We start from the raw sequence: 26,312 nt of genomic DNA, 5'->3' as shown, positions 1-26,312 counted from the left end.
CAGAGAAAAGAGACTCAAAAGCATTGGAGAGAAAAAAGAGCAAAAAAGAAAAAGAATAATCAAGGTGCAAATTTAGAAAATAAGGAAAGTAACTATCAGCCCGGAACAAGTGGAATTGAAAAAAAAGCACGTCCGCATTGCTGCAGTAATCCAAGCCAAAGGAACCCCAAATAAATATCAAGTGCTGTACATGCTCATACATTTCATGTTCATACCTTTCAGTTGGCCAACATTTCTAAAAATCCTTTTTTTGCATTGGTCTTAATTGATATTCTAATTTTCCGAGATACTGAATTTGGGACTTTCATTAGTTGTCAGTTATAATCATCAAAATTAAAAGAAATAAACATTTGAAATACATCAGTCTGTGTGTAATGAATGAATCAAATATACAAATTTCACTGTTTGAATGGAATTACTGAAATAAATCAACTTTGTCATGATATTCTAAATTTTATGACCAGCACCTGTACACATGCAGAGCAGGTTAGAGATTATGAAAGCAGTAGAATTCGAAAGGCTCAAAAAAAAGTACACATTTGGAGAAAGTTAAAGAATATGAAAGTAGGAAAGTTAGAAAGTATAAAAAAACCTAAGGTACAACAATAGTGGGAGAGACATTTAAGAAAGTACAGGAACCTTGGCTGAAGTGGTATGGACAGGTGATGAGGAGAGATAATGAATACGTAGACCAAAGAGTGATGAGAATGGAAGTATAGGGTAAGAGAAAGGGAGGGAGACCGAAGTGGAGATGAATAGATAAGGAAGACTTGAAGGAAAAAGGTTTGACTGGGGAGGAGGTGCAAGACTGAGCTGTATGGAGAAGGTTGATCAGACACATCAACCCCAAAAGTGGAAAAGAAGAAGAAACTTTAATTTTTTTTCAAACACACATATTATATATATACTGTATATATAGTGAGGATAGTGATAGTGAGAAACATCTTGGCAGGGCAACCCCAGACATGCGTCGGATTCACAGTCTTCAGCAACATCATGCTGAGTACTGGTGCCTGCCATAGTCTACCCTCCTCCCCTCAGATCTGCTCTTACTAGTTTATTTATATGCAGTACCATTGCTACAAGTATCACTACTGTAGTTTTCATTATTATTAGTTGTTACCATTATTTTGTTACTATTTCAATGTATTACTTTATATTCAAATTTATCAATTCATAGTATAGCATAGTATAATATAATATAGTTATTTATTTATTTATGTTGCACTTGTCCCTGTGTTTATGTATATGTTGAACAGCAGTCCTGCGCACGTACTGCAATATAGATGGTACGACATTAAACTCACTTGACTTCATGTAAAGCCAAAGAGACTCAAACGGGCGCTAGTTTCTGAACACGCTTCCTTAAGGAAAATTTGGAATAATAATAATAATACTACTAATAATAATTGCATAGCTTCTCTAATCCTAGGTGTGTCGCCTTTCTCCCTTTCACGGACAGTGTAGTCTCTAAGCTCCGCCTGCAAACGTCATAACTCACCCTCACTTTGATTTGCCACGCCTACTTACGCTAATCGAGATAGGAGCTGCGGTATGACTGCGCGCTTTATCTCCAGAAACTGGAGGGCGTGATTAGGACATATAGGGCGGTATTATGCAAATATATAGCGGTACTATAAAATGATGTATTTTAGGCCTGTATTTTTGAATTAAACAAATATTTTTAGAGACATATATGTACATATCGAATCTCTCAGTAGGCCGACATTCATGGCTTTTACAAGTTAAATGCATTTCTTTACGGAGCGGCTGCCTAAGTGGCTATTAGCAGACCGACAAGCGCTCTGCTGCCTGTGACGCGCACAGTGCGCGGAAGTGACAACAGCTGACGGGTGAAGCGTGAGTGCGTCGTGCTGTGCGCACACTGTTAGAACACGCCGATGCTGGCTGTGGAGTAGCGCGTTCCCTGTTGTTAGATACCTCTGGGACGGCTTAAACGGGTTTGGCCGGATTGAACTAACAGGTCTTTTTAAAATTGACTTTACCTTCGTTACTCTCCTCCCCCTGTGCGCATTCAGCACGACCTGCTGATTACCCATGCGACCAAGACGCAGCATTCTTCCCAGGCAGACTGGTGATGCAGAGGCACCTCCGACGCAGTCCTCCGTTTTTGTGTTCGTCATGCGGGACGCTTGCCCGGCTTTTGTAACTTTTCTGTGTAATTGCCGGATGGCAGCGTGAGGCGAATGCCTTCATCTGAGCGGTGCACACTGTGGACGAAGTCCTGAGCTCGACTCCGCTAGATCGAGAGCAGTAGGACAGATACAGAGGAGCGACGCCCTTTTAAATGAGGGGAGACGTTCACTGCCCGGCTTGCCCTGTAAGAAATGCGCCAGTGTGGACCTGCGAGTTGGGGACCTTGGTGTGACAAAACGACCGAGTGACGGACTTTGCGTGCTGCCGTTACAGAGGTTAACAGAGCTGGAAACAGACAAGGCTATCGGCATTTCATAGCCGACTCATTGTAACTGGAAGGAGGCAACGGATCCCACGTGAAAGCGGCTTTCTTCTCCTTTTAGTGGAGTGGAGATTTTTTGATCGTTTCTTACGAAGGCTCAGAATGACTAAAAGTGAAAAGAAAAGTGGCGCGCCATCCGCGGAATACTTATCTGAGGACCACATGAATGGATCTATGGATGTGGGGGTGTCCAAGTCTGGCGATGTCCCCAGGGTCAGGGCCTCCAAGCAGCTCTCCAGGGAGAACAGTTTCCGCAAGCAAGTGGGGCCCCAAGTCTTTGATGATGGGACCAATACTTTCTTTTGGTGAGTCGAACTTTTTTTTTTTTTTTTGTAGTTTATTTGATCTAATTCGATCATAATTGCAGCTTTTTATACCACGGGTAATGAGCATTGAAACTTTATTTTATATGGCGCGTTTGTGTAAGTAGAGAATTATAAACCTTTACACAAAGGACGATGATCCAACTGATTGACTTGCGCACGGTCACGTAGATTGAATTTAATAGTCTCATGTTACAACACACGTCTGCACAGGTACATATACTTTTCAGAACTAGATGATGTTTAAAGTTGTGTCCCCCTCAGGGATCAGTGCTGTGGATGTTGCTTATTTTAATATACGTAAATATTTTGGAATATAACAAGCAAGTTGACTGGGTGGAAGGGCAGATAATGTGGAGTCAGCTAAATTGTATGTGACTTGGACAGCATACAAGCTTGGGCACATTTGTGGCAGATGAGATTTAATATGAGTAAATACAAAATTCAGTATTACATGCAGAGAATATTAATCTCAGATTTGGATACACAGTGGGATATCAGAGAACTTAATAGTACACCTTATGAGAAGGACCTATGAGTCGTCGTGGACCCATCACTCTCTACAGCCAGTTAGATGCATCCACAAAAGTTAATAGGATCTTCTGTAACATATCATGACATTTGAAAGACAAGTCAAGGAAGGCTAGGCTTAAGTTGAATAAACTCACTAGTGAGGGCTTACCTGGAGTACCACGTTCAATGTTGGTCTCCATATTACAAAAAAAGAGCTGCCAGGGAAGAGGAAAAGAAGAAGGCCTAAGCAAAGGTTTATGGATGTGGTGAGAGAGGACATGCAGGTGATGGGTGTAACAGAACAAGATACAGAGGACAGAAAGATATGGAAGAAGATGATCTGCTGTGGCAGCCCCTAACGGGAGCAGCCGAAAGAAGAAGAAGACATAGCAGTACTAGAGAAATTTCAGAGAAGAGGCACTAGGCTGATTCTGGGAGTAAGAGGCACGAGCTGTGAAGAGAGATTGAAGGATTTGAACCTTTTGCAGTCAAAGCAAGCAAGAGATTAAGTGGTGACAAAGCTAAAGTTTTTAAAAATATGAAAGGCATTACTGTTACTTAAAACTCAACATCAAGAACATGGGGACACGGATGGAAAGTTAAGAATAGATTTCTCACAAATGTTAGAAAGTCGTTCCTCGCGCAAAGAAACATAAACACAAGGAATAAATTAATGTGTAGTGTGGTGGAGAGCAATACTTTAGGTTACTTCAGATCTCGGCTAGATGTTATTTTGGACACTCTAGATGAGTAAGATGGATGAGCTTATTGGGGTGACTGGCCTGTTTTCGTCACAGTTTTTCTAATCTTCTATAATACAATATCCTTATTTTTACTTTAGCAGTGCCTACTCAAATTTAGGGTCATACTCAGTCAACAGTGAGAATTGACAATCTGACCTTTATTTTTTTTTATAGCTGCTTGATCTGAAACACACTCTAAAGAGCTTTGACTTGTACAATTAAACTTGCTTAATCCAATTCATGGTCACAGGGAAATGTAGGGTGCAATGCAGAAACTAGCTTTTAGACATGGCACCAGGCCATTGCAGGGCTGCTTCACGTGTATGCTTGCAGTGGAGACTGCAGCTAACCAAACCTGAATGTTTTTGGGGATGAATGGAGGAAAAGTGGTGTGTACAAATTACAACCTATCACATGGTGGTGGGGAGCAGTCTGGTAATTGTTTTAATTCTACAATATTAACCATTTCAGGTGAAGGTATGTGGCTGGGGCCATACAGGAAAATTGGCAGTGAGGATTACATTTATTATCTTTTTTTAAAATTGTGTTCACAGTCTCAAGGAGCTGTTGTTGTTATTATTACTTCTTACTGGCCCAAGCCTTCACACAAGGTGACTTAGAATATGTGAGATACAGTTGGTTACATTTCTTTTGTATTTCCAATTAGAGCACAAGTTGGTGAAATGACTTGCTCATGGTCACACAGTGTCAGTAGTGGGATCTGAACCTTCAACCAGGGTCATGGAGTTAATACACAAAACCTTTGACTCCAAGCTTTACTCCAATTTATGGTACCACCATCTCCGACTCCTCAATTTATGGTACCACTGACTCCCAACGCCTCCATTTTGTAATTAGACTAACATATATATATTGAAGATACATGGCACTTCATCACTGCCACCAGAAATCATCAGGCTACTTGTCAGCACCCTAGCCTGTTAAAGTTCAGGTTTTAAAGGCAGTAGCAATGTCGTTGTGGCATAAAAACACTGAGTAACATTAAACATAAAACTAAACTTAAAAATGTAAAAAAGAACCTATATTTTTATCAAAAGTCTATATGAAATAATAGTTTAATCAAATCAGTATACTGTATGTCAAAGTGAAATTTTAACACATTTTATCAGAGTTTGCATTTAGTTGGAGTCGGTGGATTTTTAACCACCTTTGACTGTAGTAACCTAATAATTGCTTCTGATTCTGACTACACCTCCATAGCCCTTATCACAACCTCAGGGTTTGAACCACTAACTGCTATGCCACACTGCCTGCCTAGTCAGTTTTCTGGGATTTAGTTTAAATATTTGTATTTTTATTGTACAGATGGAAGGTAACAAAATTAGAAAGGCATGCAAATGTAAAATTAACAGCATGTCAAAAACTGGCTGGCAGTAGAGGGTATGGAGGTTATTAATCAGTACTCCTTATACAAATACAGTGATCAATGCAGCTGTGTCTTGGGTTCACATACACCCTGGGCTGTTGCCCATAGGTAATTTGAACATTCTCCCTATATCTGTGTGGGTTTTACTTCCACATCAGCCCCGATGGCTGGGTTAATCAGCAACTCGGAATTCACCCCAGGTGTCAGTGTGAATGTGGATATGTGTGTGGCTGTCTCCTGGGTAGTTTCCTACTTTGTGTCCAGTGCCGCTGCACACAACCTGATTTGGATTTGGTAGGCTTGATAATATTGTGCTTTTTTACAAATGGAATAAATGCCATTAAAGTCAGTGCCTCAGGATTTCACTGTAAGCCAGAAGTGGTAAGTGAACCTCTGACCCTTTTTTATGTGGTGCCTGTTGGTTCCTGGTGTTCTATAATTCAAGAGAATTGAAGGGAGAAGTTGAAATTGTGGCATTTATTTCGTGTACCAATTATTTTTTATAGTGAACACCTACCACTGGTACTGTGTAATTACAAAGCTATAGTTTAACTGTTTAAATATTATACAATACATGTATACATGGTCTAGAAAGATAGATAGATATACTTTATTAATCCCAAGGGGAAATTCACAGCCTAGCCTTTGACTCAGTCTGGTCAAACAATTCAATGTGAGGTTTGAACCATCAGCCAGATGGGTTATTACCTATTCATTTTCTGCAAGGAATGTTAAACTGACAAGGCCATGCTAAATTTGAATGAATGTATGAATGAACTTGTTGCCAGGCAATGTAGTTGCTAGGAATGTTTGCTGTAGCTGTTGATATGAGAAATAATAACAGGAATATGTGTCATCATTGCAAGGTTGTACGCAATATATAATAATAAAGATGTGAACATCTGACAAGAAAATTTGGTAAAGTGTTGAGTTGTACTCCTGCCTATTCCACGTAAGTCTTGCAAAAGGAGAAATTTAGAATAGAATAAAGGTTGGGGACCTCCAAGCACCCGTTTAATTTCTACAACTAAAAAGGGATTGTTTGTATCAAATCGAAGAGAAAATTGGGAGACTCCACCATCCAATGTATTGCCATCTAGGCTAAGTAAGGAGCTGTTTTGGGGCAATATCCGTCTCCACCAAAGGCTGGTCTCTGAATGTGCAGCAGCTTTCAGGTTTAACTCAGTTGTTATAGCCAGCAGGGAGGAAGAGGTGAGGATTCTGGGTAATCCCTGATGTGATGTTACTGTTCCTCCCACACCTTGTGTTCTGCTGTTTGGAGGGATAAAGTAGAAATTGTGAACATCTGAGCAACCCTTTGCACTTCATCTGGGTTCCTTATCTTCTCGTGACTCAGAAGGCACTCCCTTAGCCAGCATACTGGACAGCCTTTAAAAGTTAAACCAATTTCGGTTGGAGATAGAGGTGAATTAAAAGTCATGATTGACCACTGGAGGGGTAAAAAAGTACTGGCATGTTAAGTTGTTTTTGAGTATGTAACATTTTCTTCATCATCACTTTATTGCCTAGTCCCCACATAACCCCATCATTTCCCTCCATCGTCTGTGGACCTTGGCAGCCATTGAGGTGAGACCCATTCTATTCATGTCATTAGTAAACCTCCTGCAACCATATCTTCTTTCAGCATCCTTTTCACCCTTATCCCTGTCACCTCCATCTTGGTGCGCCTCTTCCTCTCATTACCCAGCTGTTCCCTGCCTTATGCCCCACATGCCTAAGCCACCTTCGTCTTTTTGTTCTCAGCACCACACCCACTGCCCCCACACCAGTTTTTTTTTGTCTTAACTCGGCATACTAGGCTTCACACAGCCTTCTAAACTTTTGCCTTCGATGTAATAGTTGCTTCTTTAAATGTCAGGGTGGAACACTGCAGGAATTTCTGCCATGCATCTGTAACATTTTCCATAACTGAAAGAGACAATTGCTCAGGTCAGTGTGGCCATTGATTACTGTGCCTGCTCCCTTTCCAGGCCTGAGGTTCTGAACAGCGAGTACCTTTTAGACTTTTAATCCTGATTACTCCTCCTCTGAACAATGCCCTGCAGTTTATATTGTGAAAGAGCAGATACACTGCAAAGCCAAACTGGTGTGGAGGACGTGAGAATGTTTATAATAACTGCCATGTAATCAGCTTTATAAGTAGGTAGATAAAGAACATGTTCTCAGTTTTGGCCATAAACAATAGTGATACTCTGGGATTTTAAATGATTCCACCCTATTGATAGTGACACTATTTACACCCAGGGCTGTAACAGGCAGGGGGACTTGAGAATTACAAGCCTAACTTTGTTTTACAGTGGCTGATTTGATTGATTTTGTATTTCAGTTATCATAATTTTCTGTCCACTGTTCAACTGTTCACTGTTCAAAAGTTTGGAACCATTGTGGAGCACATTTCAAATTGTTTGACTGATTAATTTGTATTTTAAGTTGCATCATTTGCTGCCTACTATCCAGATTGTCAGTTTGGGAACCTTTGGTCAATAAATTGATTTGTATTTTAAATTAGCTTCATTTTATGCCTACTAACAAGATTATCAGTTTGAAACCCATGTGTAGCACCTTCCTTCATGGCCACTTTATTGACCTCTTTGAAACAGTACCTTTCTTAGTATAGAATCTACTTTGAAATTTTTCCATTTACCACTATTAATCTATTACACATATTGCTTTTTCATGTATATTTAATAAGGTATAGTCTGTACAAGATTCAATATCTTTCAAATTGAACTCTTCCCCTTTGCAATACTTCTCACAGAGAGTAGTGCCAGTGGTGAAGCATGGTGGCACAGTGGTTACTGCTACTGCCTCAGAGCTCTAGAGTCCTACAGTAGGTTTGATGAGTGGGCAAATATTACTCAGTCTTGATGTGCAAAGTTGATGGAGAATTATGAAAGCAAAAGGTGGATCCATAACATACTGACACCGGGGGAAGATACTTTAACCATCCCAGTGATTCCGATTGTTTTTTTTTTTTCCCCTGAACTGTTGCTTCTATATCTTTCACATGGCTGTTATAAGTTGCATTGAGTAAATACAGCTGGAAGAATATTTTTTGTGTGTGTCTTTATTTCAGGTTGTAAAACAACAAAATGTGAATACTATACTCACTGTACAATATTACAGAAAGGGACTCATAGTCGGAGTAAAGAAAATCAGGTCAGTCAGTTTAGTTGGGCTAAACCTAATGAAATGAAGCTACAGTCGTGACTTAGAAAACTGTAAAATTATTTCATTTTTTAAATTTAAAAACGGTGCTTGGATTAGTCAGTATCCATTTTTTGACTTTGGTATCAATGGCAACTTTCAGACATGACTACTATGGAGGAATATTTCGGACAAAATGAAATAAATAAATAAATGCGTAAATAAATAAAGTACTGTGAAATGTGAGCATAAATAAATAAATGTGTCATGAAATGAGAGCCTTAATAAATAAATATGTCATGAAATGAAAGCATAAATAAATAAATGTCACGAAATATGTTTTTCGTTGCTTATTTATTTATTTCATTTTGTCCGTAACATTCCTGCAAACCGTCATGAAATACGACTTGAAATAAAACTGTCACTTTCATTCGTCAGTTGAGAGAGTGGGCTCTAACGCTCCCTCTAGTTACTGATTGGTGAATCGATAGCACAAGAATTAATTAGAAAAATGCTTACTACTGCCGATTAAATGGATTCTGCTGAAGATATTACGTATTTCAGAGAGAGAATTGAAGATTTATCGGAAGAAATTACAATGTTGGCGGCCCTTTTTGAACTGAGTATTTGACCTTTGTTTTACGAGTATAAAGTCAGTTGCATATTCGCAGCTACTTTTTCAAACAACTGTATATCTCTGATCAGTGGTAAAGTTGTTCAGTTCAAAATATTAGTTGGAGCTGCTTTGGGCATTTCATGTCAAAGTACCTAAACTAATACAGCCGTTGCAGCTTACCGTATATCAAACTGGCTCATTCGCCTTGTGATTGTCTTCTCCGATACACCATATAGATCTGCAATCTGTCGTGCTTTTAAACCACATAACAGAAGGTGTTCTATTGACTCAGCTGGAATGTCAAAGGATGGACGTCCAGAGCAGGGAACTGCATCACCTGAACTGGAGTGTAGTAGAGTCCGTTCCACCTGTTCCTTGATAATTTCAAAAACAGTTTCATCTATATCGGAGTCTAAAAGGGCCCTTCAACATTGTCATTTCTTCCGATAAATCTTCAATTTGGCACAAACTCCGCGAAACTGTGCCAGGTCTTAGCTAACATTAAATACAGCCGTGGACATCGCACAAGATGGCACCAGCACAGCTGGGAACCTTCGATGCATGTACACCGAGCGGCTCACGTGAACTGACGCAGTGCACAGACAAAAAGCAACAGTTCCAAATAGTGCTGAACAAAAACCGAATTACACAATTGAGAAGGCAGCAAAAAAATATGAAGCGTGTGACACATACAAACATATTCATAAGTGCAACTACTGCGGAAACAAAGCACACGGTGGAAAAAGTGAATGTCCCGCTAAAGGAAGACAGTGTAAAAAAAAACCTGTGCATGCAGTGTGTTACGTCTCAGATAAAGAGGAAGACAAGCTGTTTATTGATGCAGTAAGAAACGAATTGATGAGTGAAACCTGTCATCTTTACAACGATTGACAAACACGAAATGTAACTTGAACACAACACATCCTACAAATACGAACCTGATTGAAAGAAATAATGATAATCAAATCATTGATGACTGCAACACTCATAACACTCACAAAACAATTACTGTATATTGACAATCATGTTACGTTATTTTCAAAATGTTCCCTTTATTTTTCATAACTTCTTTAACACACTACTTCTCCGCTGCGAAGTTTCCCAGCAGTACTGGTGCCATCACGTGCGATGTCCACGGCTGTATTTAATGTTAGCTAAGACCCGGCACTTAAAAGTTTCTCTCGCAGTTTCGCTGAGTTTGTGCCAAACACCCCCCTGACCATCTCATCTTCCTCTGCATAAGCACAGTCCTTAACCCGTGAATATTTAGTGGGAGTTTGCTATTGGATTGCCGCGGACGGACGGCCTTATATGGGCAGGCACTAAATTACAAACGCCAGCGGCAGCCTGTCTATGAACTTAATTTAAAGTGTAGGTTTACATCGTGCTTTGTTTCCGAAGTAGCAGCACTCATAAATATAGTTGTATATGCCATTCGCTCGCTTCTTATTGTTTCACTGCCTTCTCAATTATATAATGCATGTTTTCTTCAGTGCTTTTTGGAGCTCTTCCTGGTTTTCTACGTACTGCGTTGACAGTCAGTTCACGTGATTACGTGGGAGGCGTGATGATGTCACATGAAACTCCGCCCCCACGGCTTTCGAGCGCAGTACGTGTTTTGTGAATCCATTTTCGTAGTAAAACTTTGCCATCCTGTGTGTGCAATTAATCATTAAAGCATGTAATATTTGTTCTAAAAGTGTGCTTCAGTCTTACCAGTATAGTACAGTATATTTGTATATATGTTTAGCTATACCAAGATCTGCATATTTGTCCATGCTATCCACTCCTACTTTCTAAACTTATCAATTAAACAGCACTGCTTGATGAGTCTGCAGATATTCCCCATTAAGAATTCCGTTATATAACAGCCAGCTGGTTTAAAGATTATCTTGGCTTATAGATTGTCTGTAGCACATATTTTAACAAGGTAGAAAATGTACGCATGGCATAACATTCAAGTGCATTTGGGGACTTTAGAGCCTTTTCGTTTCTTTTTTTGTTCATCACATTTCTATATATTTATGTATTGTTATGCAGTTTTTATGTGTGAATTATTTTATTGTTATTATATATGTATTAATATTTATCAGTTTAGATTGTATTTACTATTATTTGCACTCAGGAATAGTGTTTCTTTGTCATAGTACTTGTGCTGTGTGCAATGACAATGACGGTGAATTGAATCTAACACCGTTGGTCCACCACATCATCAGATTCAACCAACTTTGGTTTGAAATATTAAAAAAAAAAATCCAGAATATTCCAAAAAGGAAAAATTGAATTTGCCACACGCCAAGCACTACACTGAATCCATGAGAAAGAAGTGATCTTGCTGTATCCTCCCGCCATATAATGTATAATAGGAGTAAACTTACAATTCCTATAAGAGCAGCCAACTGTTGAGTCACCACACTGCTCTTCAGTTGGATAGCTCTGCTCACATGAAGCCCCCTTGCTGTACTTTATAGATTGATGAAATCCATTCTTCTGCAGTTGCCACCTTTAAAAAGAAAATCTTTTTCTCGCAAACCTATCCTACCTCAGCATCTGAGCACTACCAATAGCCAATTTTGGAAACAGTTTGTATATTCCTGCAAAGACATGCACATATTCTGTAACCAAAAAGTTAAACGGAAGTCAAACTTCCTTAAACTGTTGCTCCACCCCAAGCCAATCAAACTGAGTCTGTCTATCAGCCCATCAGATACCTGCTCATAGCACCAGCTTTAAATTTAGTTCAGGTTATCTATATATGGCGCATGCTTGTGCTAAAAGCTGTTGCACTTTTCCTCTAAAAATCAGGATTTATAAAAGAAAACTTGATGGGAAAACATTTATATATTTACGGCAACTCTGACCCATTAGTACACAACGCTACATAGAGACTGGAAAATGCAGCCAAACCAGCTAAATGAGAACACACACAAGTATATTTATTTCACCAAGCTGTTACTTTAATGGACATTAATGTGACAAACATATTACCCCTCAAAAGTGATAAATGTAATATACAGACTTTATTTTATTGCCCTTTTAAGAGGGCCAAATCTACTTATTTGCACTGATGAACTTTTTGTTTTTTTCGTCAGTAAGGGAACCGGCCGACAGGTCAGGATTATTTCAAGCAGCTTCATGTCTACTGTGCTGGAAGTCATTAACTGACCGGTGAGGCGCTACATCCAGTTTTAATATGGTGTGGCTCTACATGCATAAAATATAACCCATTTTTGCCAACATAAAAAGGCAATTTGCAGCAGTTTCTGATTTTCCTAACATAATCAGAACACTTTACTGCACTCCTACTGCAATAAGGGCACCTTGCGAGAATGAAGCCGTTTCTGTTAACCATAATCAGTGACATTCCAATAAAGCACAAGCTACTTGTGAATACCAAGACGAGACTGGCAAGTGTCAGGGTTTGGTGGCCTGGGTCAACCCATGATCCGTTCATTGCTGTTCATGTATTTTTATGCTCTCCTCCATGCAAAGTATTATAAATGAGACCCCAGTAGTTTGCAACATTTGAAATGTAAATTCATTAGACTCATTGGTAAGTTTATTAACTGCTTAAAGATGCAAACACAAATCTTACAAAAGCACATGTTACAAACCTAATAGAGGGATTATTCTCTGACAAATCAGATTGTAAAAGCTTGAAGTAGCAAAAACAGCTTTAAAGAGTTTGTTCAAGAAAATTGTCATGGAATTCACTAATTCAGCAGCACTGATATTACAATGTGTGAATTTTGTTTAGTGTTCATTTTAAGCAGTATTTTTCAGTTACTGGAGGGATTATGTGAGAGAGTAAATTTAGAATGTGCACATGGAAAGATGCATAGTGTTTGAGACAAAGACACATTTATTCTTGATATAACCCTATACTCATAGTTTAATCTCCTCTGAATTGTTTGTGTTGCAATTTTAAAGTGCACATTGCTCACTTTCATTTAAGGCTATTTGCATACATTTCACATTTTCTACATGGCCCCCATTTTAGGGAACCGTAATGCCTTTGACACAGCAATGGTAGGTATAACAAAGTAGTCATATTTAGCACTTTGTCACAAATTATTTGAATTCAATGACTGCTTGAAGTCAGCAATTCATAGGCATCACCAGGTGCTGAGGAACTTCTCTGGTGATGCTCTGTCAAGCCTCTAATGCAGCCATCTTCAGCTCCTGCTTGTTTCGGGTCTTGGTGCATTAAGATTTCTCTTCACCATAAGGAAGGCCTGCTCAGCTGAATTTAAATTAGGTGACATGCTTAGCCATTCAAGAATTTTCAATTTAGCTTTGAAAAACTCACGTGTTGCCTTAGCAGCATATTTGGATCATTATCTTGTTGAAAGATAAAGCACTGGGCAGTGAGTTTGGGGGCAATTAGTAGAACTTGAGCAGATCAGATGTTTCTGAACACTTCAGAATTCATTGTGCGACTGCTGTGAGCAGTTCCGTCATCAATAAAGAGAACTGGGTCAGGATCTGTGACAGCCTACGTTCCCAAGCCATACCACCACCACCTTGTTTAACAGATGAGGCGATATACTTTGGATATCGGCCAGGTCCTTTTTGTCTCCACACTTTACTGCTGTTATCACTCTGATTCAAGTTCATCTTTGTCTCATCTGTCCACAAGAACTTTTCCCAGAATTTTGCAGGCTTCTTTAAGTACTTTTTTGCAAACTGTAATCTGTCCATCCTGTCTTTGTGGTTTGCATCTTGCAGTGTGTCCTCAGTATTTTTTTCATGAAGTCTTCTGCTGATAGTCGTCTTAGACACACCCACATCTGCCTCCTGAAGACTGTGCATGATCTGTCGCACAGGCGTTTGGGGGTTTTCTTTACTACTGTGAGGATTCTTCTGTCATGAGAAGTGGAGGTCTTCCTTGGCCTACCAGTCTGTTTGTAATAACAGAGCTCACCAGTGCATTCTTTCTTTTTACTGATATTCCAGACAGTTGATTTAGGTAATTCCGAGATTTTACCAATGTCTCTAATGGTTTTACTCTTGTTGTTTAGCCTCATAATGTCTTCTTTGACTTTCAGTGGCACAGCTGCTGTCCTTATGTTGAACAATGGCAACTACAGATTCCTAAGGCTAAAAACATGCTAAGGTGTCATATGCCTGCACTAATAAAGCAATGCAACACACCTGAGGGGTAATGAACACCTGTGATACCAATTGTCTTAAACACTATGGTGTCCTGAAATGAGGGGTCCATGTAGAAAAAGTGTAATTTCTACATGCTTTGGCTGAAATGTATGCAAATCCAATTAAATGAAAGTCTGCAATGTGCACTTTAACCAAATCGGAATGGCTTGATTTGTAATTTTTAAACTGTGGAGCGAAGGGGTAAATCAAGGAAAAACGTGTCTTTGGCCCCCAAACATTATGGAGGCCATTGTACATCAGGTTGACCCATGGCGATAACATTCTTTATAAACCCTAATCTGAAATCCCCCCAACATGATTCCAGCAACCCACTTATTGTTACATTGGAGGAATCCCTATGTCTGTCACATCTTAAAATTCAAGCCCTGCCTTATGTTGTTCTATTAATGAATGCCACGACTAATTGTAAGTACTTGATAAATATACACCAATATTTTAAAGCTGTCATTAATTTTAGCTCTTATATATTTTATTTTCTGTTACAGATAAAGGCACCCTATTGTTCACTTATATAATGGAGGTACTTTTAATAAAAAGTAATTGAATGGGAATTCTGTTTTTTTCTGTGGTGTCGAATAGCTATTCAGTGTCATAAAATTTCACTGGTATTGGTATGGAATACAACAATTCTGGTATTGTGACAGCTTTAGTAGGGGTAAATTATTATCTAAAGGTAATGCAAAATACAAAGCATACAGACACAGACCTCATAGTAGAATACACATTGAGAGTGATGATACCTACTCCAATACTAAGCAAGAGTTGCTTAACTCCATTAGTAGAAGCGAGTTTTTATATTGAGGTAATTAAACAGACAAACGTCTCGTGACAGAATACATTTCCAGAGTTATGATACCTACTGCAGTAAATAAGACTCAGCCTGTATGGTACAGTCAACAACTTTAACAATAATAATAATTCTTTGCATTTATATAGCGCTTTTGTCACTACTCAAAGCGCTCAGCAATTGCAGGTTAAGGGCCTTGCTCAAGGGCCCAACAGAGCAGAGTCCCTATTGGAATTTACTGGATTCAAACCGGCAACATTCGGATTGCCAGTGCAGATCCCTAGCCTCAGAGCCACCACTCCGCCTAACTTTGTTGTTGTGGAACGATGTGATGTGTTATTAGAGAAACAAGGGGTCTTTGTCAAAACAGTACTAAATTTTGTGTCAATTTCTTAATTCATAATGCATGTATATATTGTTTAAACTGTGTGTGTTTTATATGAGTGTATGTATAAGAAAGCTGTTTTGACACAGTATTTGAGAATTTAGAATATAAACTGTAGTCCGGTACTTGCAATTAATTAATACTTGGTTATTCAGTGTTTTTTTTTTTTTTTTTTATTGTATAATTCCTTTCATTCCAATTACACCTTCCAGAATGGAATGGTAAAGCTAACGGAGGTAAAACAGGAATATAGAGAAGTGACAGAAATAGAACACGCCAAATCTTGTGGCTTTCGTCATTTTTAATGACAGTCACTGCCAGCTCTGTTGGCATATTCAAGTTTTTTCTACCTGTGTGTGTCGCATATGATTTTAAGATAATTTATATAGATTTCCTGATTGCATGTTGTTTTTGTGGTGTCTCTCAAAGAGAATATAATTGTGCAGTATACACAAATATCTGAAACAATTCAGTGCATTCATAGGGCAATAAAGTAATGGTGGCAGACGTTAAAGCTTGACATAGGAATATATTATAAGGCAATGAGAGTCCAATTTCAACAATCAGTGAATGTGGTAAAAGTGGATCCTTAGACTGGATTTGAAATTTGAGATGAAGGTGGGAATACCCTGATTCAGAGGATAAGTGTGTGAAGCAAGCTGCATGTAGTATATGCTGAGAAGACAGGTCTTGGGTGAAGGCTTCTACCTTTAGATAGATAATCAGACAGGTAGAACTTTATTTGCCCCTATTGGGAAATTTTGGCTTTTTACTGAAGCTCTTTAAATAAATAAACACATAAATAGGTAGATAAATAACACACACTTTGGTGTGAACAAAGAAGAATAAAAGAAAGAAAACTTCTAACTTGGAAGTCTAGTTACAGCAAGGCATTATGCAGATGTGTTGCTTGTAGGTATAAAGGAGACCACGTGGCATTTCCTGACACACTTCTGCTGAATAATTTGTTAGCTGAAAGTCCTCAGTGTTGGTGTTGCTGGGAGAGGATGTATAGCATTATTCATAATGGCACGCAGTTTTGTTTTAATTCTCTCCTTTTCTATAACCTCAGGGGTTCCAGAGTACATCGCGTAACTGAGATTGCCCTTTTAATTAGGTTGTTGATTTGGTGGGCTTCTCTTGAAGTGATGTTACCAGGCCAGCATACTACAATGTAGAATATTGCACTGGCAATCACAGAATTATAGATGATGGGAATGATGTCACTTCCCACATTCAAAGAAAACAGTCTCCTAAGGAAGAAGAGCCTGCACTGCCCTTTATTATATAGTTCCTGTGCCTTCTGAGACCAGTCCAACCTGTCATTAATGTGGACCCTCAAATACTTGAAGGAGTGGACCACCTCTACATTCACTCCTTGAATAATAGACATAGAGGCTCTTTGGTGCAGCGAATGTCAGAAAGTGTCTGCTGAAGCAGCATTTCCAGAAACTGGGGCAGTCAGTTTCCCATCTTATGAATTAATAGCATAACTTTGAAGATAGATGAACATGGATCAAAAATAGTCCAGTCAACCAAGAGATTATGCAGTCATTGTGTCAAACATTTTGGCGGCAGTGTCAGTCAGTACATTTTAAGTAAGACCATTGAGGAAAGAAGATATAATGAATCTCCACATCCATGGGTGATTCAAATTTTAGGCTTATATTCTTACAGCTTGTGTCAAAACCTAAAGTAAAAAGAGGACTAAATATAGTAGGTTACAATATTCATCCCTTTGGAAAACTGGTCTATTACAGCAGTCAATAAAACTCAAAAAAAAAACACTCAAGATGACAGAGTAAAATAGATTAATAACTAAATGCTTTATTGAGAATGAGGGAAAATTAAAGTATTGCAGCAATCCATACACATGAAGGGCTGTAACATATCAGCCAAACTGCACATAATACACATACAGTTTATCAGTAAAATAGAAAATACTTGTTCTTAATCAATCAATCAATCAATCAAAATCTTTATTCTCTTTGTAGCAATGAGACATTGTACAACGAAATTTTTAGGTGCAATTTTCCAGTGCAGAATAAAATAAAAATAAAAACAAAATTGCGCAAGTTACAACTAAAATAAGGGAATAAAATAAGTATCCAAAATTGGCCATAACAGCAGAACGTTTTTCACTCATACATACAGTGGCTTGCAAAAGTATTCGACCCCCTTGAACTTTTCCACATTTTGTCACATTACAGCCACAAACATGAATCAATTTTATTGGAATTCCACGTGAAAGACCAATACAAAGTGTTGTACACGTGAGAAGTGGAAAGAAAATCATACATGATTCCAAACAATTTTTACAAATAAATAACTGAAAAGTGGGGTGTGCGTAATTATTCAGCCCCCTGAGTCAATACTTTGTAGAACCACCTTTTGCTGCAATTACAGCTGCCAGTCTTTTAGGGTATGTCTCTACCAGCTTTGCACATCTAGAGACTGAAATCCTTGCCCATTCTTCTTTGCAAAACAGCTCCAGCTCAGTCAGATTAGATGGACAGCGTTTGTGAACAGCAGTTTTCAGATCTTGCCACAGATTCTCGATTGGATTTAGATCTGGACTTTGACTGGGCCATTCTAACACATGGATATGTTTTGTTTTAAACCATTCCATTGTTGCCCTTGCTTTATGTTTAGGGTCGTTGTCCTGCTGGTAGGTTAACCTCCGCCCCAGTCTCAAGTCTTTTGCAGACTCCAAGAGGTTTTCTTCCAAGATTGCCCTGTATTTGGCTCCATCCATCTTCCCATCAACTCTGACCAGCTTCCCTGTCCCTGCTGAAGAGAAGCACCCCAGAGCATGATGCTGCCACCACCATATTTGACAGTGGGGATGGTGTGTTCAGAGTGATGTGCAGTGTTAGTTTTCCGCCACACATAGCGTTTTGCATTTTGGCCAAAAAGTTCCATTTTGGTCTCATCTGATCAGAGTACCTTCTTCCACATGTTTTCTGTATCCCCCGCATGGCTTGTGGCAAACTGCAAACGGGACTTCTTATGGTTTTCTGTTAACAATGGCTTTCTTCTTGCCACTCTTCCATAAAGGCCATCTTTGTGCAGTGCACGATTAATAGTTGTCCCATGGACAGATTCCCCCACCTGAGCTGTAGATCTCTGCAGCTCGTCCAGAGTCACCATGGGCCTCTTGGCTGCATTTCTGATCAGCGCTGTCCTTGTTCGGCCTGTGAGTTTAGGTGGACGGCCTTGTCTTGGTAGAGAATCAAAGCATGTCCCACAAAGAGAGCTGGCATTCTTGATTAACTTGTTACATCTGCTGACATAGCCTTTTCTGATGGTGTCATTGAGAAACACTACCAAGTATAAAGAACACAATTGAACCATAGGCCGGTAGAACAAATGGGGCAAAAATGTTACACCAAATGCCAGTGACTTGAGCCTGAATTTTTGAAGACTGAAGTTTGAGTAACCTTTCTTTTCCTGAATTCCACCACAATCTCCTTGGTTTTGCTAAAATCATGCTCCTGATGGTTAAATCAGTGTGGCATAGCGGTTAAGGCTTTGAACTTCAAACCCTAAAGTTATGAGTTAAAATTCCACTGCCAACATTGTATGACCATGAGCCAGTCTGTGCTTCACCTGCCTGTGCTCCATTTGAGAAAAACAAAAAAAAAAAGTAACTTATTGTACCTCATAGATGTCATCCTTCAAGTCTTCACTTCAGTCTATCAGTTATATATCTCATGATTTTAGAGTTGTCCAAGATTTTCTACATGTTACATGTCTCGGTATTATATTTAAAGTCTGACATATATAGGTGTATAGGGTCATTACTGCCACCATCTTACCATCCGCAGCCAGAATTACAACACAAGGGCCCCAGAAATAACTGCCGTGAGCCATTTTTAAATTCTAAAATTTTTTTTTGGACTGCAGGTGAGTTCCATTGGGGTTGTGGGGTTGTGGGGTTCCCCCCTTGAATCCTGATTTATTCACAATCCATTTAAGGGCAATTTGTTTTTCCCCTTGAAGTTTATCACAGCTTGATTCATTCATGATTATCTAAGGTCCATTTGTGCTTCCCCCTTGAATTTTACCACGGCTTTGTTCATTCACGATAGATGTGAGGTTCAGGGGCAGTTCCCCTTAGAGGTGAGCAGTGTAATTGATTGACAGTTGCCAATTATCATAAATTGAACAGAAGCGTCTTTGGGGTCAGGGCCCCTCTGTAGATTTGCCTCTGAATCTTTCTTACATGCAACACGCTGGTGCCATGATTATTAAGTATTACAACCTTATTTCAATTTTTTTTTTCTTCCATTACAGCAAATTTCTTAACTTGCACTTGCTACAGTACACATCTCTAATGATTACGTAATAAATGGCTGAAATGACTTTGACTATTGATTGTAAAGTCTTATAAAAATTTACATTCCTACTTATACCTGCAGCAGCAGTTACTAGCAATATGATGTAAAAGCTCCAGCAAGCCCTTTTGATTAAATGTTAAAAAAATTTCAAATCGGGTATCACCTACATTTCCAAGAAAAATGTCTCTTCTGCACCATTTTTATGTATGCTAGCATGTTGCACAAATTAAGACAGACATATGTTCCATTGAAAGACTCCACCAAATTTCATAGCCCACTGAAACATGACTTTTTTTTCTGGAGAACTTATATAAAACATACCAAGTTTTAGGATAAACAAGATGGGCATGTCTGGGAAATTCTTCCTTGGGGAACACGTGTTGCTGACCACCCACTATAAAGTGCATCTCTGTAGCCTCACAAATTATGGTCAACCTGCCAGGTAGTCAGTAATCTAAGGTACAGGGCATAGGCAACCACCTTCATTGACCTTAGTTTAAGGACTTCATGATGTTAAAGGACGTTGAGATATCAAAAACAAAACACCATCTGTCCTGCCCAGATGGAAGTAGGCTCTGTGCATGCAGAAGGTAGATAATGGCATCATCCACCACAATGTGTGCCTGATAGCAATGAACCTCTTGCAGTTTGTCTGTCTTTATCTGTTGTCTGAGGTGGTTACATTTCATGGATTTTATGATGTAAGCTGTTAAGACTACAGATCAGTAGGCAGTCAGTTTACTGGGGTTAGTCTTCTTTGGCACTGGGACCAGAGAAGAGGTCTTCCACAATACTGTAATGGTACAGGGTATGCTAGAGAACCAGCCAATAGATTGACACACACCTTGGGCAACTTCCAGCTGATAAAACAATGATCAAACATTCTTGAGTAGCCCTGGACAGACCCTTGCAGTTCATGTTTTAGTTTAAATTATGTTGAATGGCAATTTTAACTTTTGTAATACTTCAATGCCTGATTAAGAGATCAATTTAAATATACAGTGTGTGTGTGTCCTATGTGTGTTTATCTATATGCGCTTGCTGAGCAGATAATTAGGAACACTTGTGCAACAACATTTATTTCTGTGGCATATTTTCATACACAGGATGTAGCTCAAAGTGCTTTTCAAGATGTCAAACTAAATTACAAACAAAATACACCAAATTAAATTACCTAAGAATACAAATGAATAGCATACATGAAAATAATTCACACTTAAACTACCTGTCAAACATTTTAGAACACCTCAGTTTTTACAGTTTTATGGAAATACACTCAGTTTAATGTCTAGTTCTGACATAGCCTGGAGGTATGTTTTGGGTCATTGAGACTTGCTTTTCTTGACCACTGTTAAGTTGTGCTTGAAGCTGTTGTGCTGTGAGGCCCCAGTCGTGCAAGATGGTGACCCTCAGTAACTTGTCTTCTGATTGGATTGTGACTTTTGGTCTGTCAGATCTCTTCCTATCAGAGTGTCTTCCCGCTTCCAATAACATTTGGATTGTGTAGGACACCACTTTACTTACTGACACTTTGATGTCTTTTTTACAATTTCTCTAAAAGAAAGGCCCACACTTCTAAGGATAATAATGCTCTGTCTCATTTCATCTGTCAATTGCCATTTTCTTGTCATTATCACTGGAATTTACAACTTTCTAGGTCAGGGGTGCCCAATACGTCAACCGGTAGATCGCGTTGCATTCAAAAAAATTTTTTTTAACGGTAGTCTTTCATATATATTCCCTATGGCATTTGCCACTAGATTGACATACAGGACGTCCAGTCTGAGATCTTTTCTTCTAACACACTGGTCATCCCGCATGCACGATCAAACGCGCAAGCTACTGCAAAACTCCGGCTATCTAAGTGATCTAGTTAGCCTTCCCATTTATATAGACTAAAGAAGGGATTTAAAAAATGTTTGGGAAGGGTATGGGCTGGATGTGGAATTGGAAGAGGATTTTTTTCTCTCAAAATGTCACAATCGAAGTGCGTTTTTCTGATCTGTCAATCTATCATTGCTATTCCAAAGAAGGAAAATATGGAAAGGCACTTTTCAACTGTTCATAAAAACTATGAAACTGACTTCCTTCCGAAAAGCAATCTGAGAAAGAGAAAGGAGAGGGAACTAAAATCGCAGCTGAGACACATTGGAAGGCGTGTGTGCAACTTGACAGCATACACTACCGAGCAGGTTGAAAATTGTTAGACTTTATCTAATGGAAAAAAAGTAACAATTCGAGTGTTGCCCAATGTAGCGGAGTAAGAGTAGCATTTCTTCTTCACAAATGTACTCAAGTAAAAGTAAAAAATATGGTGCAGTAAAACTACTCTACAATTTTTTTAGGAAAGTTACTCAAGTAAATGTAACTCGTTACTACCCACCTCTGATACATATATAGCATTTTTAATGTAGGTAGATCATTTTGACCTGGTCATTTTAAAAGTAGCTCGCAAGCCGTAAAAGTGTGGGTACCCCTGTTCTAGGTTGTAGTGGGTGTAGTAACAGTCTGTGTTTCAACTTTGCTTTAAGACAGGGTTTTTAAGTAATCGGCAGAAGTTATGACACCTGTGCAAATTGTTTGCTTCATCTTGAAGGCTTAATTAACTGTATTTGCTGCAGAACATCTGTATGTTGTAATCTGTTAGCTGTTCCCTGAAGAAGGCTCATTTTGGGATATTCTGAAATTTCCCTTTTTTAAGTGTTTAAAACTTAAACTTTAAATTTAAACCTCTGCCAGTTTACTGATTAACTTTTCATTTTTTTAGATCATTTGTTTGCATTTCAACTGATTACATTTGAACAAAAACTGCAAAATCTTGAGTTGTTCTAAGGGTTTTGGCAGGTAGTGTACATAATATATAATTAATTGAGAAATAGAGTCCTTCTACAGGGTGACACACAAAAACGGGAACTTTTGAAATGTGTAGTAGCAGCCAGTACAGTTAGCAGCACTGCGGAACAGGGACCTTGAGCTGTAAACAATCTCGCCATTTAGTAATTTAGTAATCAGTTGCAAGGCAATCAATGGCAGCTGTGCGAGAATTGTTCGGTGACTGTGTCATCTCAAGATTCTGTGACATTGCCTAGCCCTCAAGATCTCTGGATTTGTCAGTTTGTGATTTTTTCCTGTGGGGCTACCTTAAGAGTCGGGTCTACACGACTCGGCCAAGGACACTGAATGAATTGAAACAAAGAATTCAAGAAGAAATTTGTGGTATCCCAGCTGAGATGTTGCAGCGATCAATGGGGAACCTCAACAGCAGATTGGAAGAATGCATATGTACAGGAGGACGCCATCTACAGGACGTAATTTTCAGAAATTGATAATTTGGATTACTGTCTCTTAAAAGGCAAGTTGTAGTGGTTCAATTACTGTCAATAATTTTTTTTTTGTTGTATTTCTTCTATTTTTATTGGTTTTTTCAAAAGTTCCCGTTTTTCTGTGTCACCCTGTATATGGAATTGCTCTCTAAGTCTCTAAAGATAAGTCTAATAATAAGGTCAGATATCTGGGAGGGCAGAAAAAAACTTCAGTTAAGGTGGAGGTAAAAAAAAAAAAAAAATCAAGTCCAAATGAACAACAACCCCAATGATGCATTCTACCTAAAATAAATGTTCTTAAGTAGTCCCTTATTGTGTTTTTATTTTTTTTTTGTACATCTACTAATCCGTGCAATTATTTAATCAGTCAATCATGTGGCAGCAGTACAGTGCATAAAGTACTACATATTTAGGTCTGGAGCTTCACTGAATTTTTCACATCAAATACCAGAATGGAGAAAAATTGATTGTATCTCATTTATTTTGACTATGGTGTGGTTTTGGGGGCCTGATGGGCTGGTTTGAGTGATTCTGCTGATCTGCTTGGATTTTCATGCACAACACTTTCTAGAGTTTACTCAGAGTGGTGCAAAAAACATCCAGTGAGCATCAGTTCTGCGGCAGGCATTCTTTGTTAATGAGAGGGGTCAGAGGACAATGGCCAGACTGGTTTGAGCTGACAGAAAGGCTATCGTAACTCAAGTTACCTCTGTGTACAGCTCAGAATGCAGAAAACATGTTGGATTGTGAGGCAAATGTGCTACAACTAAAAAAGACCATGTTGGGTTCCATTCCTGTCAGCCAAGAACAGAAAGCCGAGGCTGCAGTGGGCACAGGCTCACCAAAACTGGACACTTTAAGACTGGAAGAATGTAACCTGGTCTGGTGAATCTTGATTCTGTGGAGACACAGAGTGTAGGATCAGAATTTGGCACCAGCAGCATGAATCCATGCCCCCAACCTGCCTTATGTCAACAGCCTAAGTTTGTGGCGGTGGTGTAATGGTGTGGGAAATGTTTTCTTGGTACATTTTTGGTCAGTCAATACCATCAATTGATTATGGATGATGATTATTATCATCGCTTGAATGTCATGGCCTATTAGAGTATTGCTGCTGACCATATGCTGCACTCCTTCATGCTGACAATTTTACTCGTCTTCTTATGACTCCTGCCAGCATGATAATGCACCATGTCACAAAGCAAAAGCATCCCCAAACTGGTTTCATGAACACGACAATGAATTTTCAACAGCGTTCCCAGTCACTGGATCTGAATCAAATAGAACATCTTTGGGATGTGGTAAAATGGGAAATTGGCAACATGAATATGTACCTGACAAATCTGTGATGCTATTGTGTCAGAGTAGACCATAATCTCAAACAAATGTTTTCAACATCTTGTGGAATCTATACTAATAAAAGGCAAAGCCCTCACTGACTGACTGACTGACTCACTCACTCACTCACTGACTCATCACTAATTCTCCAAGTTCCCGTGTAGGTAGAAGGCTGAAATTTGGCAGGCTCGTTCCTTACAGCTTCCTTACAAAAGTTGGGCAGGTTTCATTTCGAAATTCTACGCGTAATGGACATAACTGGAAGCTATTTTTCTCCATATACTGTAATGGAGTTGAGCTCGAAAGCCGTGGGGGGGGGCGGAGTTTCGTGCGACATCATCACGCCTCCCACGTAATCACGTGAACCGACTGTCAACACAGTACGTAGAAAACCAGGAAGAGCTCCAAAAACGCTGAAGAAAACATGCATTATATAATTGAGAAGGCAGCGAAACAATAAGAAGCGAGCGAGTGACATATACTACCATATTCATGAGTGCTGCTACTTCGGAAACAAAGCACGGTGTAAACCTAAAGTTTAAATTAAGTTCATAGACAGGCTGCCGCTGGCGTTTGTCATGCCCACGGTAATGCGGGATACAAGTTTAATGAGAAGACGCAGGATATAAACGAGTTTTGAACACTTTGTAACTAAGTTAAAATTGCAGGTGAAGGGCTGTGCTTATGCAAATTCTGAGAGACTGTGTTTGTGGGGGATTGACAGTTAAGGCGGGTGGGGGAGTCACGTTATCATCTCCTCTCCCATTCACCTCATTTCGCTCTGAGCTGAGCTCCGCAGCTAACGCAGTGTTACGGAAGCGACCTTGTGACACTGCCACCAAATACTCACAGAAAAATCCACAAGTTAATACACACACTGTCTCTAGAGTTTCTCCACACTGAATCCTCCAGGCACTACTTACAAAAGGTTACATTGACAATCGTGTTACGTTATTTTTAAAATGTTTCCTTTTCATAGCACAAGCACAGCTGAGAAGTTTCAATGCATGTGCTCTATAACGTGTTAAAAAATAATGCATTTAATCACACTTTGCATTCCAAGCAAAGGGGAACTTCTGTCAATGCATGATTTCCTGGTACACCGATTACATTGATCAGCGCTTCCTGATTCATTTTACCCTCGCACCCCCTTGGTTTGAGAAGAAGTATGAAAAAATATGAGGTTAACACAGAAAACCAATTGAAGCTTTATGAATAATCGATTCGCCATCAGTAATTGTTTTGGTAAAGCCATACTCAGTGTAATCCTCCTTCCATTTTATAATTTTTCCGCCACTATCCATGATTAAATGAACGGTAAAAAAGTAAGAGCGCAGCGAGGGTGACTTATTCAGGCAGGCAGGCGACAGCTCAATAGCTCGAATTTGGATACAAGTAGGTTCTATTTAGTCGCCACAAATATCTTTGTTAGGAATGGAAGTTGAATTTAGTCTTTAAATTTCTATGGTAAAGAAAAAGTTATGCAATGATGACTAAATTTAACTATATAAAGTCAAAACTTGTATATATAAAGTCAAAACTTGAATATATAAAGTCAAAACTTGAATATATAAAGTCAAAACTTGAATATATAAAGTCATTCCCAAAAGTATAAAGTCAAAACCTGAGTATATAAAGACGGCGTTGGAATATTTCGGAATATATAAAGTAAGCGCTGGAATATCCATCCATTTTCCAACCCATTGAATCCGACCACAGAGTCACGGGGGTCTGC

General features: G+C 39.0%; 1 protein-coding gene across 1 annotated transcript in view; it reads left to right on the top strand.

The window, feature by feature from the left end:
- The first annotated feature begins 1,844 nt into the window (after positions 1-1,844).
- ptdss2 (phosphatidylserine synthase 2) overlaps positions 1,845-26,312 on the top strand; it is a 233,274-nt gene continuing 208,806 nt past the window's right edge. The window contains exon 1 of the mRNA XM_039744791.1: positions 1,845-2,784. Coding sequence (XP_039600725.1) covers positions 2,582-2,784 — 203 coding nt within the window. The 5' untranslated portion in view covers positions 1,845-2,581. The remainder of the gene's footprint in view (positions 2,785-26,312) is intronic.

The sequence above is a fragment of the Polypterus senegalus genome, chromosome 1 (assembly GCF_016835505.1).
Source record: "Polypterus senegalus isolate Bchr_013 chromosome 1, ASM1683550v1, whole genome shotgun sequence".
Classification (NCBI taxonomy): Eukaryota; Metazoa; Chordata; class Cladistia; order Polypteriformes; family Polypteridae; genus Polypterus; species Polypterus senegalus.
This window is presented reverse-complemented; position numbering and strand designations above follow the sequence as displayed.